Below are 18,998 nucleotides of genomic sequence, written 5' to 3' on the forward strand. Positions count from 1 at the left end.
ATATATATATATATATATTTAACTTTTGTCCTGTGGCCACATTAAGCAGTGCTGTAATAAATCATTTTTAGTGCTTTTGTTTTTTTATAAGAGTCTCAAAAGTAAAATTGCTATTGAAGTCAGAGAGTTTGTAACACTTAAAATTGTCATAGATGCTTTAAGTATTGTTTTCCAAAATAAATGATGATGGCCACTAGTGCTTATTTTCCTGTATACTTTGCTTATGTTAGTTGTTACCAGTGTTTTAAATTTCAACCAAACCGAAGAGTGAAAACTATCTTGTTTTAACTCATACCTCCCTGACTACTAGTGATGTGGTGCCTCTTTTTATGTTTCTACTTGATTATTTCCATCTCTTCTGTGATTGCCTGTGTACATCTCTCGTATTATGCCATCTCTTACTTACCAGTTTATAGAATAACTCTTAACCATAGTGATCTATAATGTTTTATATAATCAGATCTGGCAGTATTTTCCTTTATGGCTTCTAGTTTCTTGATTTGCTTAAGAAAGTTTCTCTACAGTAGGCTATAGAAATATTCACAAATATCCTTCACATACTTTCATTTTTGCGTATAGCTCTTAAATCCATGAGGAAATTATTTTTGAGTATAATGTGAAGAATGGATCTAACTTTGTTTTCTCCAAATGAATAGCCAGTTAGGTCAACATGTAGCAACATATGTCAAATAAATCAGCTTGTTACCATGTTGAAAGCTATTAATTGAAAAAAGTTTTTACAAGATTACCATTAGCCCATATTTTGTTTTTATGCAAGGAAAGGGACCCCTTCCACAAGGTACCTTATTTTGATCTTCCAGAAAATTTTTAATTAAGGTGTGTTTCGTGTCGTGTATAATTTACTGATTTAAAGTGTACAGTTCAGTGGTTCTTGGTATATTCACATTGTTATACAACCATCCCCACTACCTAATTTTAGAACATTTGATCTTGGTGTCCATTAGCTAACGGTCACTCCATCCCAGAGATTCCCCTTTTCCCCTATCCCTAGGTAACCACTAATCTACTTTCTTTCTCTATGGATTTTCCTTTTTTGGACATTTTGCGCAAATGGAATCGTATAATTTGTTGTCTTTTGGAACTGGCATCTTTCGTTTAGCATAATGTTTAAGATTCATCTGGATTGTAGTATGTACCAATGCTTGCTTCTTCTTCCCTCCCTCCCCCTCTCTCTCTCTCACTCTTTTCTCTTTTCTTTTCTTTTCTTTTCTTTTCTTTTCTTTTCTTTTCTTTTCTTTTCTCTTCTCTTCTCTTCTCTTCTCTTCTCTTTTCTTTTCTTTTCTTTTCTTTTCTTTTCCTTTCTTTTCTTTTCCTTTCTTTTCTTTTCTTTTCTTTTCTTTTCTTTTCTTTTCTTTTCTTTTCTTTTCTTTTCTTTTCTTTTCTTTTCTTTCCTAAGATTTCTTTATTTGAGACCGAGACCGTGCTCACGTGTGTGAGTGGGGGAAAGACAGAGGGAGAGAATCTCAAGCAGACTCCTCACTGAGGGCAAATCCCAACACAGTCCCACAGGACTATGAGATCATGACCTGAGCTGAAGTCAAGAGTCGGACACCTAACTGACCGAGCCACCCAGTTGCCCTGGACTTCGTTCTTTATTGATGAGAATGACATTCCATTGTATGGATAATGTGGCTGTGAACATTTGTGTACAAGTGTCTGTGAACATATTTTCATTTTTCTTGGGTATATACCTAGCAGTGAACTTTCTGGGCCATCTGATAACTCTATTTAACCTTTTGAGGAACTGCCAAACTGTTTTCCAAAGTATCTGCACCATTTTACATTCCTATTCATTTCTCCACAGAAAATTTTTATGAAAAAACAAATGGAAGATATTTACAATGTGAATGGTGCCCTTTTGAAGTGGCTCTTTTGTTTAATGTGAAACCACATGCATTGGTCCTGAGTTCACAGTCCCTAACCCTTGTCAGAATGCAAATAATTCATTTATAGGAAAATCTGATGTAAAATTTTTACGTCCCTCCTGTTGCCATTTTAGAATTCCCTAGGGATACAAATCAACATCTATATATATTCCTTACAACTGCAACCCCATTCCACCTTTTAAAACAAAAACAAACCCGGTTAACTTTATACATCTGAGCCATGTTAAGTTTATACACCTGAGCCGTGTTAAATTTACTTCTCAGGAAGAGCTGAGCAAGATTTGATTAGATTATCCATGTGACGGACAGTTGGTGAGTATAATTTTTTTTCCCCAGGATTTAGCTTTGGGAATGCTTTCTGTGTGTATTTTCCCCTGTGGCTTACTAATTGTAATTTATGTCTCCTATTTTACTTTCTTGTTCTGACTTTCAGAATTAGTTTGTTGGTATAATACAGTATTTCCTTGGTCATGAGACACATGTTTTTCTCTCAGTTTTATGTTTCTGAAATTAGGAAATAACACAATTGATAATTATATTTAATGTGGTAGTAAAAAAAATTTTTCCTGAAAATGTGGTCAGTGATTCATTAAGCCTTTTTAAATCACTGGCATCTTGGAATTTAAGAAATATATACCGTACATAAGTGTGATAATAGCTAAATTTATTGGTGATTAGTACTTTGAAAGTTAGGAATTATTGGTGGTTGTCACTCTCTTTTATTTATTTATTTAATTTTTTTTTTTTAAGATTTTATTTATTTATTTGACAGGATAGAGACAGCCAGCGAGAGAGGGAACACAAGCAGGGGGAGTAGGAGAGGAAGAAGCAGGCTCATAGCAGAGGAGCCTGACGTGGGGGCTCGAACCCATAACGCGGGATCACGCCCTGAGCCGAAGGCAGACGCTTAACCGCTGTGCCACCCAGGCGCCCCTGTCACTCTCTTTTAAATGAAATGTTCTGTATTTGACTAAAAAAAAACTTTGTCCAGGGCACCTGGGTGGCTCAGTTGGTTGAGCGTCCAACTCTTGATTTCAGCTCAGGTTATGATCTCAGGATCGTGAGATTGAGTCCACTGTTGGGCTCTGTGCTCAGCAGGGAGTCTGCTTGAGATTGTCTCCCTCTCCCCCTTGCCCTGCTTGCATGCCCGCTCCTCCTTTCTCAAATGAATAAATCTTTAAAAAAAAAAAAAAGCTTTATCCAACTCTGTAAGTGTAGTTTATGTTATATAAATTATTTAGGAACATAGTTCAAGTTTTACTGGTATCTTCAAGAAGATATTGTAGCTTTTTGTGATTTCAGTTATTTGTATATCAGTGATTCCGTATAAAACACCTTAAGGCAGTTAGTACACTGCTTACCCTTTTACTTTGGAAGAGTAAATTATATGGTGATGTACATAGTGCTTATTTTTAAAATTGTAATAACAGTATAAGATTATATAATAAAAAGTCCTTTAATATTTTTATTTTCATTTTTAACTCTCATTTTATTCTCTTTTAGTTTTTGTCTACATACGTAATTTAAAATATAGCAATATATATATTTGCTTATTCAGTTAGTAGATATTTATTGAATACCTTTTATGTTGTGGGTACTTTGCTAAAAATATCACAGCAAATAAGGCAGTCAGGATTCTTATTCTCATGGAACAAATGCTGTAGTGGAAAATATAGGTATTAAGCATATAACTTACCCTAAAAAAGCATATAAGTTACTAGGATGGCGAGTGTTAAGAGACTTATAAAATGTTGCATGAGCATTTAACAGGAAGATCTCCCTTGGTCTAGCAGGAAAATGACATAATCAGATTATTTTATTTTATTTTTTTAAAAGATTTTATTTTTTTATGCGACAGAGATAGAGACAGCCAACGAGAGAGGGAACACAAGCAGGGGGAGTAGGAGAGGAAGAAGCAGGCTCATAGCGGAGGAGCCTGATGTGGGGCTCGATCCCATAACGCCGGGATCACGCCCTGAGCCGAAGGCAGACGCTTAACCGCTCTGCCACCCAGGCGCCCCACAGATTATTTTAAAATCATATTTCTAGCTGCATCTTAGAGCAGGGACTGGAGGAGAACAAGGTGGATATGCAGAGAAGTTAGAAAGCCGCTATATTCTGTGTAAGATTTGTTGTTTTGGACAGAACGGCAGTGGACTTAGATCTGAGTGTAATCAGAAATTATTTATGTGGAATTAACAAGTTTTGGCGTTAGGGTCACGTTAGGAATAGGGGAGTGAGAGGAGACAAGGATAACTGCCAGGTTTCTGACTTGAGCAGCTGGTGGTACTGTGCTTACTCAGCTAATATGATATATCCTTAGAAATATGGTCATCTATAAGATGTAGGATTAAAGAGTATGAAAGCTAGGACAAACTAAGATACATAATGTTGTGTAATTTTTAAGATCCTATACAGTTAATTTATATCTGTTTTTTTTACTGTGGAGAAATAGAACAGTGATTACAGTCTCTATGTTTGATAAAGACCACAGAGAAGACAAAAATTTACCACAGATGAGACAAACTAGACTTATTTTAAGCTAAAAATCTGCAAACATTGTTCAGTCTGCAATGTGATAATTTTAGATAAGTGTACTTACCCAAAAAGAAAGAAGAGTTATTCTTACATACTAGAGAGAGTTAAGTTATCTTTTTTATCAAGTTGAAAAAAAATTCTAACGCTCCATTGTATATTTATATGGTGTCATCATACTGCCTCCCTCTGTTTATATTGTGCACATGTGTTCCTGGCTGTCAGCTTGACCTTTCACTTAAATGTTTCACAGACATCTAAAATTTAACATATTTATTCAACTCTTAATCTCCACTTTCTGTCTCATCCCAGCAGACAACTTTTATAATGTCAGCCCCATGAGGGCAGGGATTTTTGTGTTTTTGTACTGCTATGTCCCTAGTTCCTGTTACATAATGGGCACTCGGTAAATAATTTGTTGATGGAATGTCTAAATGGTATCACCGTACAATTCACCAGTTGCTTAAGTCTTCAATTCTCTCTACTTTCCTACATCTTGCTGACGAATCAGTTGCACCTTTGAAGTATTGCTTAATGCATCCATTTTTTAATTTCCAGTGCTACTTTGCTAAATCTGTCAATTTTATGACTGGTATTTCAGAATCAGCTTTTGCTGTCCGTTGTTTGTTTGTTCATTTCTTTCTTTCTCTCTCTCTCTTTTTTTTTAAAGGCTTTATTTATTTTAGAGATAGAGAGTGCGAGTTGGGGGAGGGGCAGCGGGAGAGAGACAGAGAATCTCAAGCGGACTCTGAGCCAAGTCTAGTTACGCTGGGCTTGAGATCGTGCATGACCTGAGCTGAAACCAAGAGTTGGACATTTAACCAGCTGACATTTACCCGTGCGCCCCAAGTTTTGGTGTCTTTCTAATCATTCTTCCACAGCAGCCAGAGAGGGTTTCTTAAAGTATAAATTTTATCTTATTACTCTTCTGCTCAGAGCTGCTTTTTGGATTCCAAATCCGTAAGGTAGCCCAGCAAGGCTCTTTGAAAGCTATTTTCTTTCTTTCTTTTCTTTTTATTTTTTTTAAGATTCCAGTTATTTGTCAGAGAGAGAGCACAAGCAGGGGTAGCAGCCTGCAGAGGGAGAAGCAGGCTCCCCACTGAGCAAGGAACCCAATGCGGGACTCTGTCCCAGGACCCTGGGATCATGACCGGAGTGGAAGGCAGACCCCTAACCAACTGAGCCACCCAGGCATCCTGAAAGCTATTTTCATTTATCTTTCCATTTTTGTTTTGTGGTGTCCCCACTTTGGTTTATCTACTGTTAATCTTTACAATTTCAGGGACTTTTTACACATACCGTTCCCTATTTTGGGAACATACTTTCCTCCACATCTTGCCTGACTGTTTCGTACTCACACTGGGTCTCAGCTTAAAGTTAACTGTTTTTCTAAGATATATTCCCTGTTCCTCCAAGTTTCCTTGATATACTATCTCATATATTTAATATCTTCACATTTATTATTAGTTATAATTGCTTGTTTAAATAATTAGTCATTTTATCTGCCTCCCCCTCTAAAATTTAAAGTTCATAAGACCTAGGACCATATTGTAGTATTATTTATAACTATTTCTGCAGTGGGCGTCACAATTCTCAAAACATATTTCGAGGCTGTCAAAGTATTCATCGAGTGCAGAGATAGACTAGGGATGATGAATGCATAAAGGAAATGATATAATGGTTGCAGAGGTAGTTGGAGAGCCAGTAGAATGTGTGATCATAGGAGACAAGCAAGAGTTTCAAATAGCAAGTATGCTAGATGTAACAGAGAGGAGTAGTAAGACCAGGAATAAAAATTACCTTTGGGAGGCAGCATAACATAGTATTTGAGAGGAGCCAGATAGACCTGGGCTCAAGCTTTTATTGGTTATTAACTTGTTTTTTTCATCTCTGAAAATGGAATAATAGTAGTAAGTAGATAACCTATATAACGTTAGCATAGAGCTTTGCACATATTAAGAGCTCAGTAGATTTTTAGTATTTTTTTTTTAACTTAACTAATGCCGCATCCACTGGAAGGACTCAGTTTTGTAGTATTTAAAATATACATAGTTGATTTTATATTGCCTTGCTAAATAGTGTTTTATCACAGTATGCCTGTTCCAACCTCTTAAGATAGACAAGGTACTCTACGCAAAATGGTCTCCAAACATAGTTGAACTGTTTTCATAATGGTTTGGTATCTCACAGACTAGAGCACTGTGTTAACAGTGAAAATTTGTTTATTTTTATCCGATCCATCGTTTGTAACTTGGATGTGAGATTAATATGGGGGGTGTGGGTGGGTAGTAGTCATCACTTTATAGAGGGGTAGGGTGTGAAGGTGAGAACAAGTCTGAGCGATTCCTTTTCAAAAGTTCTGTATTTGTATTGCTTACCCGGGTATTGTCCTATTGCAATATATGAATATACAGCAATAGGGCATTCATAAGTCACTATGAAATGTGGTTTATTTTGTATATTTATAAGTAGTGTCTAGTATGTTGTTGGATTATCATGCTTTGGGGCACAGTCTAATGGGTGTGGCTCAGTCGGTGAAACATCTGTCTTTAGTTTCAGTCATCGAGCCCCACATCAGGCTCCCTGCTCAGTGGGGAGCCTGCTTCTCCCTCTCCCTCTGCCTGCTGCTCCCCCTGCTTTTTTGCGCTAGCGTGTGCGCGCGCTCTCTCTCTACCCCCGTCAAATGAAGAAATAACTTAAAAAAAAATGATCGTGCTTTGTGTTGATATAATGTATATATCCTAGTAATACAATTAGTAAGTGTCCCTTTTTTTTTTTTTGGATCTTATTTATTTGAGAGAGAGTGCACACGTGTGTGCGTGCACACGAGTTGGGGGGAGGGGGCAGAGGGAGAGGGACAAGCAGACTCTGCACTGAGTGCAGAACCACCCAGGCACCCCAGTAATTAGTAATTTTCTAAAAAGTTTGTTCACAGCTAAAATGATCTCAGTGAAAGGGCTTCATGCTATAGATTTAGTGTTAGTTTCCTTTGAATTTGGACTAGACTGTTCTGGATTGTTTCAGTGATTTGAAGACATCCTGTAAATCCCAAAGTTACATGTGAGATGAATGTTGACTTTGTCTCTTACAGCAAAGAGATTCTAGCAGTCTTAGTTCTGTGTTTCTCCTTGGAACTATATCTTGACTTGAATATATTGTAGTAGGAACCAGAATACATTGTGTAACAACATGGCATCCTTGTCCCTGGATGGAAGAACCTAGATTATATAGATACCTTTCCAAAAGCTGTGAAAGAGTATCATTCACAAAGAACACTGCTTTCAAAGTTCAAAATCAGCATCCTGGCAGCTGGTGTAGGGACTGGTTTTCAAGCAGTTTACTTTTAGCAGATAAAAAACATTCTTTGTTGTGAAGTATCTTCAGAATTTGGATTTATCTTTACTAGAAACACTTAAATTTGGTATGTAGGGCTTGCTAGTCACGCTTTTCCAGTCTCACTGCCTAGATGGATTCAGAAAATATGCCCTTAGGCATACTATTCTTTTTCGCCTTTGATCAAGTTAGGAAAACATAATATTTCTCTATTCTTACATAAATTTCTAGAGTAGTGATCAGTGTTTTCAAATGAATTCTTTTTTAGTTTATTGATATTCTACTATTTATATAATAATCTCTGTCACTCAGACTCTGTTTTTCCATTTTAAAATGAAGAGAATCATGCTCTCCAAACCCTTCTCTGGAATGTGTTAAACTAAATAAGTGCTGGTAAAGATGCTTTTGAGTTCTTTGGAGGAAATAATGAAATTCTGCTTCACATGTATACATATAAAGAGTTCTGGAATTCCTTCATTATGAAAAAAAATTGTAGGGAAATTTAGAAATGTGTGTACTTGTGAGTACTGAATATAAAAGTTGTTTTGTGTAAATTATTTGTTTTTATTCTAGAACAGATTTGTTTTCATTACTAACCAACAAGATGCATGGCAGGTATATCAGTTCATCACTAGTAACATGAAACCCAGGATGGGTATTAAAAATTAAGAAACATTTGGCGTCTGGGTGGCTCAGTCTATTAAGTGTCCAACTTTTTTTTTTTAATTTAAGATTTATTTAGTTATTTTAGACAGAAAGAGAGGCAGAGTGCAGGGGGAGGGGCAGGGAATGAGGGGGAGAATTTCCAGCAGACTCTGAGCTGAGCATGGAGTCAGACTCGAGGCTCAAGTCTCATGGACCTGAGATCATGACCTGAGCTGAAATCACGAGTCAGATGCTTAACCTGCTGAGCCACCCAGGTGCCCCAAGTGTCTGACTCTTGTTCTCAGCTCACATCTTGATCCTTAAGCCTACTTAAAAATAGATCAATAAGAAACAAGAAAGAAGATTTCAGAAACAAAAAAGAGGAAAGAAAGGGGAGAAAAGAACTAGAAAAGGAACAAATGAAAGCCAGTAAGATATATGCCACAAAAGACATGCAATTAATTCAAATATTTATTGAATACCTCCTATATGCCAGGTACAGTTTTAGGTGCTAGGACATTGCATTGAACTAAATGGACAAAAATCCATTTCCTGGGGGACTTTACATCCCATTGGAAAGATATAAACAATAAATACATACATTGTACACCAGATGGTGAGAAGAGCCATGGAGAAAAATAAAACAGGACAGAGTGTTAGAAGAAGACGGTGAGATGAGTATTTTTCAGTTTTATAAAGGATTGTCAGGGATTGCCGTTCTATAAGGTTACATTTAGGCAAAGGTGAAGGACATGAAAGAGCAAATTGTGCAGTTACCCGGGGAAAGAGCATTCTGGTCAGGCAGAGTAATATTTGCAAAGGCCCTGTGGTAGGATTATTTTACTTTATTTGAGAAACAGGAGGAGGAGATCTTTGCCCTCCCCCTTCTTGGAACTAAGTGGGGAGTTTGGTAAGAGATGGAAGAGAGGTAGACGGGATTGTACAGCGGAGTAAATAGGGCCTTTAGACCATTGTAAGGACTTTGACTTCCACTTGGAGTGAGATGGGAAGCCATTGAAAGGGTGTTGAGCAGAGGAATGACGTGATTTGACACAAGCCTTAAAAGGGTCACCTGGTGGCTGAGTTGAGAAGACTGTAAAGAGATACAAAGGGCTGAATCAAGGAGTGAGCCAGTGAAGAGACTTTTACAGTAGTCCAGGTGAGATGTCATCACTTGGATCTGAGTGGTAGCTGTCAAATTAGCGAGAAATAGATTGTGCATATACTTCAAAGGTAAAGAAACTGCTGACTAAATGGACATGTGAGGCATGAGAAAGAGAAAGGAGTTAAGGGTGATTAGGAATTTTTAGTCTCAGTATTTCTAGCTGGAGTGGTATTTATTTATTGAGATGAGGAAGCCTGTGGGAAGAACAGATTGGGGGGATGAGGGAGAAGATGAATTGATTTTAGACAGGCTAAGCTTGCGGTGCCTAACTAGTAGACATCTAAGCAGTGTGTCAAGTAGGCAGTTAGATACAGGATTCTGGAGTTCAAGGAAGAGGTCCCAGCTGACCTCAAGCTAGTGATAGAAATTTGTGAATCAACAATATTAGATGGAATTTAAGGACAAAAGATTGGATTTGGTCGTTTAGCAAGTAAGTGTAGATAGCGAAGGGAAGAGCATGCCCTGGGTGCTCCAGTGTTTAATGTTTGGGGAGAAAAGGAAAAACTGGCAAAGGAGACTGAGGTTGACTAGCCAGTAAGGCAGAAGAATCCAGAGAGGGCTTCTGGAAATCAGTGCAGAGACGAAGAGGCTGTTCTGCTGTGTCACATTCTGTGGCTAGGTCAAGTAGAGGACTAAAACTCACAGGTGAACTTAGTAGTATGGAGCACATTAGTGACCTTGACCAGCAGTTTCTTTGGAGAGGTGGTGGTGGAGGTGTGATTGGAGCATTCCAGAGAAAAAAGGCCAGGATTTAGAGATGGCAAGAATGGACTTCCCTTTGAACAAGTTTTGTTACAAGAGGGGGACAGAAAAATTGGAAGCTTGTAGAAGATATGCGGTCAAGAGAGTTTTCTTAGATGAGAAATATTGTAGTTTGTTTTCATGCTGATTGGTATCTTCCAGAGGAAAAATGAGAAATAGAGATGGTGCGAGGGAAAAAGGATAGTTGCCCTAATAAAGCTCTTGAGAAGGCAAGGAGAGTAGGTTTAGTGCTCAAGTGGAAGTGTTGGAAATATATATTTTTTTAAATTATTATGGAGCCCAATAGGGGTCCTGAACTCACAACCCTGAGATCAAAACCTGAGCTGGAACCAAGAGTCAGATGCTTGATCAACTGAGCCACCCAGGTGCCCCAGTATATATGATAGTAGGGAAGGAAGAATCTATAGGAACAGACACACAGGAAGTGGGTAGGTATGCAGTATAGTGCGAGCTTGTGGTAGTTTTCTTCTGATTGTTTCTACTGCCATCATCAGATTGGAAGCAAAGTCAGTGAGGGTGGAGACGACTTCAAGTAGTTGTGTGGGAGAGTGATGGATTAGGGAAACAGGTTTCAGCACTGAGGGTCCAGTTGAGGTTAGCATTCAGGAATGTAAAGTGAGATCAGTGAACATGATTGTTTTTCTTAGACCAGCTTTGATAGTACAGAGGCAGAAGGAGGTATAAGATATAATTTTGAAGCTGTTACTAGTGCCATTAAGATATTGTTTATAGAGGGGCGCCTGGGTGGCACAGCGGTTAAGCATCTGCCTTCGGCTCAGGGCGTGATCCCGGCGTTGTGGGATCGAGCCCCACATCAGGCTCTTCAGCTATGAGCCTGCTTCTTCCTCTCCCACTCCCCCTGCTTGTGTTCCCTCTCTCTCTGGCTGTCTCTATCTCTGTCGAATAAATAAATAAAATCTTTAAAAAAAAAAAAGATATTGTTTATAGAAAACTACCTCAGTGAAATACATATAATAAGCATATAAGATAAAACTTGTATATAGGACTCTTATGATAACACAAGGTGAAGTCATGTAAGAAAGGAAAGGAGAAGCATTTTCTACATGCTGGATATTAGGTTAGAAGCTATGGGGGCCTTAAAATTCATTCATTCAGCTATTTATTAGGTACTAATATATGTGCTGTTCATCGCTCTGGGTGCTGGGGAAATAGTGGTGAACAAGCCAGAAGAGGTCCCTGCCCTCATGAAGCTTAACACTGTAATTACAGTGTTATTTGGGGATGTAGTTGACAAATGTGGAAGAAGAAAAAAAAAAAGCTGATTACTCAAATTGTAATCCTATATGGATAATAGGTATTCAGGGAAGGATCACGTCAGCGCAAGCTTAAATGTAAGTATGAAAACATAAGCCCACAAAGCATCATCCAAAAATTTGTTTTTTGCTTTTAGAAAGGTAATGTAGATTGGGTTACTTCCACAGTGATGTTTTAGAGTAGCACTCCTTCATCAAGCACAGTAATACTTTTGCATTGAAATGTATGACTATTCACAAAAATTGTGGTAATTAAGACCAAAATAGATCCAAAGAAGGTCTGGTCAGGTTTGGTTACTAGTGAGTTATGAAAAAGCTTGTGGTTCTCAGAGTTTTAAATTTCAGGATTGTGAACCCATCGCGGACAAGATGACTTTGTACTTTTATTTTTTATTTTTTATTTTTCAGTTAATTTGTTTAGAGAGAAAGCAAGCGTGGGGGGTGGTAGAGGCAGATGCAGAGGGAGAAGCAGACTGCCCTCTGAGCAGGGGGCCCAATGCGGGGCTCTATCCCAGGACCCGGAGATCATGACCTGAGCCGATTGCAGGTGCTTAACAAACTGAGCCACCCAGGCACCCCCGGACTTTGTACTTTTAGAGGGAAAGAAAGCACACGGCTCAGAAGCAGAAATGAACATGATTTGTTAGGGACAGTAAAGGAAACTGAATTGACGATGTCATAGGGGATGTGTGTTGGGAAGTAAGGAGAGCAAGTTTGAATACTTAAGAGCTGGATTATGAACAGCCTTGAAAAGTATCGTGAAGCATGAATCTGTGAAGCGTTAGACAGCAAGAATTGTCAGAGTGAGCTGATTGGAAGGTTACCCTTGCAGCTGTTTCTGTGAATGAATAGAGTGGGAACAAACTGAAGAGTTTAGTCAATTGGCCAGTATTTACTGAATACTTAATATGCTGCTACTACTGTTAGTGATAATAATTAATTATTGGTACCTTCTATTGAACCCTTGCTGTGTTGCCAGGCATTGGACTATGCATTTTACTTACATGCCTTGTAGAAGTTGTGAAATAGTTATATGATCTTTGTCCTTGAGAGTCTTACAATTTTGTTGGAAAGAAAAGTCTTAAGGCACATAGTTTAAACTCTGAAATATTCTACTTCATAAATGGGGTGTTCTAAGGAATAGGGTGTTGTGCTTTTTTCAGATACTTGTCCTGGATCTTGTTTGGCTATAGCTTAGAACAAAGACTAGTCTGTCAATCCTCAAGAATAGTGAATTGTTTTGGTTTTTGTATTCACTAGTCAGCCTTCTGATTATATGGTAATCTGGTTTCCTGAAGATCTTTATTTATGAGAAGGAGGTTGCCCTGTGTAGATAATTCAGATTCACAGGTAAGGTGTATATCTGTTATAATAATTTGCTCATTTAAAAATATTTTATGAATTTGGAAAAAAATATTTATGGATTTGGGGATTTAAAGCATGCCAACTGACTACTAGCTGTTAGGAAAACTTGTAAAATTAAATTTCTGGTTTTCGAGGTTTTATAACAATTGTTATAAATCATTTATATAACAATTTTTTAATGTTTCTCTTTCTCACTAGAGTATACGTCTTGTAAATTTAGGAACTGGATCTGTTTTGTTGAGTACTGTGTTTATAGGAGCTCAGAAATATTTTTGAATGAGTGAATGAATTCAGAGTTTAATTACACACCAGCAGCAGAGATAATTCCAGCCTAAGAGTCCTAACCTGAAAAGCCCAAAACCTCTTATAAAAGGTTGGAGCACTAAAACCAGTCCATAAAATGTATCACTACAGCTTGTTTATGATAATCTGTGGAATAATAAGCTTATTCTGAAATTTTAAGTGTATTTTTAACTAAATTAACTTAAATTCATTTTGTACTGTATTTTGGTTAGTTTTAACTGTGATTTGGGGTTCTTCCTGATCTCCTTGTCCCTCTCCCCTTGTACCCATTTTTCATATTAATCAATGGTTGCTTCTATTCTGATGAATTTTTGTTATGGTTTATCCCGCAGAGAAAGAGATGCTGGATGCAAGTTTTGGAGATCCATGTTTTTTATGGAACACAGTTCTGTAAAATTTTCGTAAGCTTCCTTGGCAATAGCAGATACTTGTGATGGACCCTAGAAATACTGCTATGTTAGGATTGGGTTCTGACTCTGAAGGGTTTTCAAGGAAGAGTCCCTCTGCCCTCGGTACTGGCACGGTGGTCAGCAAGAGAGAAGGAGAGCTAGAGAACAGCACGAAAGAGGAAGAGGACCTTCGCAAGTGGAATCGGGAGAGAAGCAGTGAAGCAGGGAAGGAGGATGGTGTGACTGGTGCACAGCAGCAGTTTTCAGTGAAAGAAACTAACTTTTCAGAGGGAAACTTAAAATTGAAAATTGGCCTTCAGGCTAAGAGAACTAAAAAACCTCCAAAGAACTTGGAGAACTATGTATGTCGACCTGCCATAAAAACAACTATCAAGCACCCAAGGAAAGCACTTAAAAGTGGGAAGATGACAGATGAGAAGAATGAGCACTGTCCTTCAAAACGGGTGAGTAGAATTGCCAGTGATACGTGGTCATTGACAGTACTTGGATTTCTCAACGAATTTTTTATCTAACCTTCATACTTATGGGAAGTTTGATTTTTTTTTTTAAAGATTTTATTTATTTATTCGACAGAGATAGAGACAGCCAGCTAGAGAGGGAACACAAGCAGGGGGAGTGGGAGAGGAAGAAGCAGGCTCATAGCGGAGGAGCCTGATGTGGGGCTCGATCCCATAACGCCAGGATCACGCCCTGAGCCGAAGGCAGACGCTTAACCGCTGTGCCGCCCAGGCGCCCCGGGAAGTTTGATTTTAATCTCTGTTATTTCCAAGTAGTCTGTTTTGTGAGACACAAGGGGCTCTGAGGCTTGTCAGGGACGTGCATAGATAGCATGACCGTGAATGCATTTGTATTTGTATGGCAGACATTGGAAACGGGATATACCAGGTTGTTACTCCTACATGGCATAGTGGAAAGAATACTGGCTTTGCAATTAGGAAACCTAGATTTGAATCTCACCTTCCTATTTACTAACATTGTTATAGACAAATTAACAGGGAAGAAATTGAGGCTCTAAGATGTTAAATGACTAAAATACCACCTACCTTTTAAGGTGTTTATAAGGATCCAATTCACTAACATGTTGAGAGCTTTTGTGGGTTTTTTGTTTGGTTTGGTTTTTAGTTTTTGTTTTTGTTTTTCAAGAAGGAGGGAGAGAGTGTGAGGGGTGGGGGAAGGGCAGAGGGAGAGGAGGAGAGAGAGAATCTTAAGCAGGGCTTGATCTCACAGCCCTGAGATCATGACCTGAGCCGAAATCAAGAGTCAGACGCTTGACTAACTGAGCCACCCAGGAGCCCCATATGTTGGAAACTTTTGTAAAATGAATTGTTTAATACAAGGATTAATTCCTGTCACTCCTTATAAAGCAAGTTGATACGTTAAAAAGTGTCCCCTCTTTCTCGTAGGCTATCCAAATGTAATAACTAATTTTTCAGGGCGCCTGGGTGGCTCAGTCAGTTAAGCGACTGCCTTTGGCTCAGGTCATGATCCCAGGGTCCTGGGATCAAGTCCCGCGTCAGGATCCCTCCTCAGTGGGGAACCTGCTTCTCCCTGTCCCTCTGCTGCTCGCCCTGTTTGTGCTCTCCCCCTGCTGAGTAGGGAGCCCGGTGCAGGGCTCAGCCCCAGGACCCTGGGATCATGACCTAAACCAAAGGCAGATAAATGCTTAACCGACTGAGCTACCCAGGCACTCCTAGCCATTTCATACAATATCTAATTTCAGGCAATGGACACCATATGTGCCCGCTTGCATATTTAAATTATATGGATATACAAGTAAAACGGTGGATCTAGGCAGAAAGAACTGGCTTAGCATTTTGGCTAAAATTTTGAAATATTCCTGACTGTGTGAAATACCTTGATTTTTACTGTTGATTACTTAACATCAAATTCATGTGCTTTCTGCATGCTACCAGAAACCATAATGATGCAGGTTCTTTGTTCTTCAAATTGCTGTGGCATCCAGAAATTTTTAATAGTTGCTATTCTTCAAAGATCATAGACATATAAAATAGCTTGGGATGTTTTATTAATAAAATGAACTGTGAATGAGTTAGATTACAAGCCAGGAAAAAATGGGTATTGTACCAATTCTTGAAAAAATGAACTGGATGAATCTTTGCTAAGTTGAGTAGCCTCCCCTGAGCCTTATTTTCCTCATGAGGATATCTCTTTCTGCTGAACTCAAGGATTTTCATAAGGTTGATTGAAAAAGATTTTTATACAGACCTTGTTCCTTGATAGAGTGTTAGAGCTTATCTTCAATAGCTGGCTTATAAAAGTCTCCAGTATGATTGTCTTTAGTAATAGTTTGTTTTTTTTTAAATAGTTCATGCTAATGATGAGGTTTTGTACTTAGTTTCACCCGAAGTACGCCTTTACTTTCAGTATACAGATGGTTTATATCCACACATCTTGTTTGTAGTAGAATATAGTCTGTGGTTTCTGAGGGAAGAACTGCTAGTGATAAGTTGGTGTTTATTTTTCAGACACCTGCTTTAGCATAGGATGTTGGATATATTAGTAAATTCTGCATTAGTGCTTCAGAAGTAGTGGAAAGAGCATGCATGGGCTATTGAACCCAGTTTAAATCCTGGCTTACTAACTACACACAGGCAATTTGGTTTATCTTACTCAGCCTTGGTCTTCTCATTTATAGTGTGGGACTTTGAATGCCCATCTTAAATGGTTATATACAAAATTAAATTTATATAAAGCGTCTGGCATGTGACAGGTTCCTATGAATGTTTTCTTTTCCTTGTTACAGCCTGATGTAGGGCTTCACAACCTGCAGCCCCTGGGAGGGTGCGGGTGTGTGGAGTTGTCCTCACAGTGTGACAGTCTGTATAGAGTTGTGTTTGTTTGGGTGCATTTTTACATAGCTCTCACCAGCTTCTCAAAGGAGTTCATGACTCTAAAATGATTAAGCATCCTTGGCCAAGGAAGGAAAGATGGACTATTATGAGGCATGTTGGTAGTCTTAAGAAAGTGCGGGGGCTTTGTTTTATTTATTTTAAAACAAGGCTTTTTCAAATACAACTGCAGCATTTACCCCCAGTTCTTCAAAAGTAGTTGGGTTTTTGTCAGTGTTGCTTTTAAAGTAGATATTACAGGGTGCCTGGGTGGCTGTCAGTTAAGTGTCTGACTCTTGATTTCAGCTCAGGTCTTGATCTCAGGGTTGTGAGATTGAGCCCCACGTCTGGCTCTGTGCTGGGCATGGAGCCTGCTTAAGATTCTCTCTCTCCCTCTCTCCCTCCCTGAAAAAATAGAATAAAATAAAAAAATAAAGCAAATATTAGGCCTTACATTTCTAATAAAAACAAATATAGATCATATATTTTATCTCTCCATAGAATTTTTCTTTCAGCAATATTCAGAGAGCAAAAATAAGACCCTCTGAAAAAATAAGTTATTTGCTGTTATGATTAGTACTGAATGATTACTGTTTATGTAATTTTTTTAACTGTTTATGTAATTTTTATTTTTTTATTTTTATTTTTTTTAAAGATTTTATTTATTTATTTGACAGAGATAGAGACAGCCAGCGAGAGGGGGAACACAAGGGGAGTGGGAGAGGAAGAAGCAGGCTCACAGCAGAGGAGCCCGATGTGGGGCTCGATCCCATAACGCTGGGATCACGCCCTGAGCCGAAGGCAGACGCTCAACCGCTGTGCCACCCAGGCGCCCCTGTTTATGTAATTTTTAAAAGCAAAACCCAAGTTCAGTTCCATGAGTGAAATTTTTCTTTTTCTCAATTTATGTGGCATACTGTTAAATTTATAGTTTACTCATGAACTTTGTTATTTAGAGGGATTCAGATATGTCACTAATTATGAAAAATTTCAATTCATTGTTTAGGAACTGGCACATTAACAACTGCAGTTTGACATTTAGTTCATTCTTTTGAGAAAATATTAGAGGATGATGCTTTTAAAGTCTTTCATTTGAAGTTGTATCATAGATTTTAAGGGTCCTCATTCTGTTCTTATTTAATGTATTTATAATGTATTTAATATGTTTTTTAATTTACTATGTTTTTAAAGACATAACTGATTTACAGTGCTGTGTCCTTGGTGTGAAGGCGTACTTGGTTTATGTTTCAATAATTTTGAGACTTACCTTTCTTTTTATTACATTTTGGCAAAACTGAAAAATTTCATATTAATGATAATAATAATTGAGTGTTGGCAGGAATCTAGGGAAACAAGCTCTCCTCTCATCCACTGCTGCTGTTGAATAAATTGGTATGGCACTTTTTTAATTGTGCTGTTCTTTTGTTGGTGAGTTTTCTGGGTTCTTTATACATTCTGCATATAAAACTTGCTAATATTAACTCCCCCTGTGTGGGTTGTCTTCCCACTCTCTTGATGAGTGTCCTCTGATGCACTAGGGTTTTCAGTTTTGATGAACTCCGGTTTATCTATTTTTCTTCTATTGCCTGTGCTTTTGGTGTCCTATCCAAGAAATCACTGTCAAATCCAGTTTAATGAAGATTTTCCTCTATGTTTTTTTCAGGGTTTTATCATTCTTGCCCTCTGAATTCAGAAACTAATACTTTGGACATGGGAAGCTATTATAAAAAATGTCATGTGTAGAGGCACCTGGGTGACTCAGTGAATTAAGCATCCGACTCTTGATTTTAGCTCAGGTCATGATCTCAGGGTGGAGAGATTGAGGCCACTGCGCCCCACACCGGGCTTCGTGCCATGTGTGGAGCCTGCTTAAGATTCCCTGTCTCCTTTTCCCTCTGCCCCTCCCCCACTAAAAATAAAATAAAACAAAATGAAATGTGTAAGAGTATAGATATTGAACCAGAAAATATTATTTCATTAGGTAATAAACTCCTATGATTCAGAATTTAAGAGATAAAAAGGAAACAATGAAATACTGTTAACCATCATTACCCTTCTCCCCCTCTGAGTAAATCTATTTTGGAATCCCCTTTTAGACAGTCTCGTGATAACCCCTTAGCAACTGTGATAACGATTAATCAGAACAACCATTTCTCAGTCAAAATGAAGAAAACTGATTTGTATATTGAATGCATTTTCAGGCTAACATTTATACTTGGAAAGTAATACCACATTAAGAACTAGTTGTTTTTATTTTTATTTTATTTTTTAAAATTGTATTTATTTATTCGACAGAGAGACATTGAGAGAGGGAACACAAGCAGGGAGAGTGGGAGAGGGAGAAGCAGGCTCCCCAGTGACAGGGAACCTGATGCGGGACTCTATCCCAGAACCCTGGGATCATGACCTGAGCCCAAGGCAGACGCTTAACTGATTGAGCCACCCAGGCA

The 18,998-nt window shown here is 38.3% G+C and overlaps 1 protein-coding gene across 4 annotated transcripts in view; it reads left to right on the forward strand.

The window, feature by feature from the left end:
* ASH1L (ASH1 like histone lysine methyltransferase) overlaps positions 1-18,998 on the forward strand; it is a 176,245-nt gene that overhangs the window by 13,879 nt on the left and 143,368 nt on the right. For 3 of the 4 annotated variants that reach the window (XM_034667483.1, XM_034667485.1, XM_034667484.1), the window contains one exon: positions 13,622-14,142. In XM_034667483.1, coding sequence (XP_034523374.1) covers positions 13,723-14,142 — 420 coding nt within the window. In that variant the 5' untranslated portion in view covers positions 13,622-13,722. Of the gene's footprint in view, positions 1-13,621; positions 14,143-18,998 lie in introns of those variants that run through there. The other variant, XM_034667486.1, reaches the window with a different exon arrangement.

Source organism: Ailuropoda melanoleuca, chromosome 8 (genome assembly GCF_002007445.2).
Source record: "Ailuropoda melanoleuca isolate Jingjing chromosome 8, ASM200744v2, whole genome shotgun sequence".
Classification (NCBI taxonomy): Eukaryota; Metazoa; Chordata; class Mammalia; order Carnivora; family Ursidae; genus Ailuropoda; species Ailuropoda melanoleuca.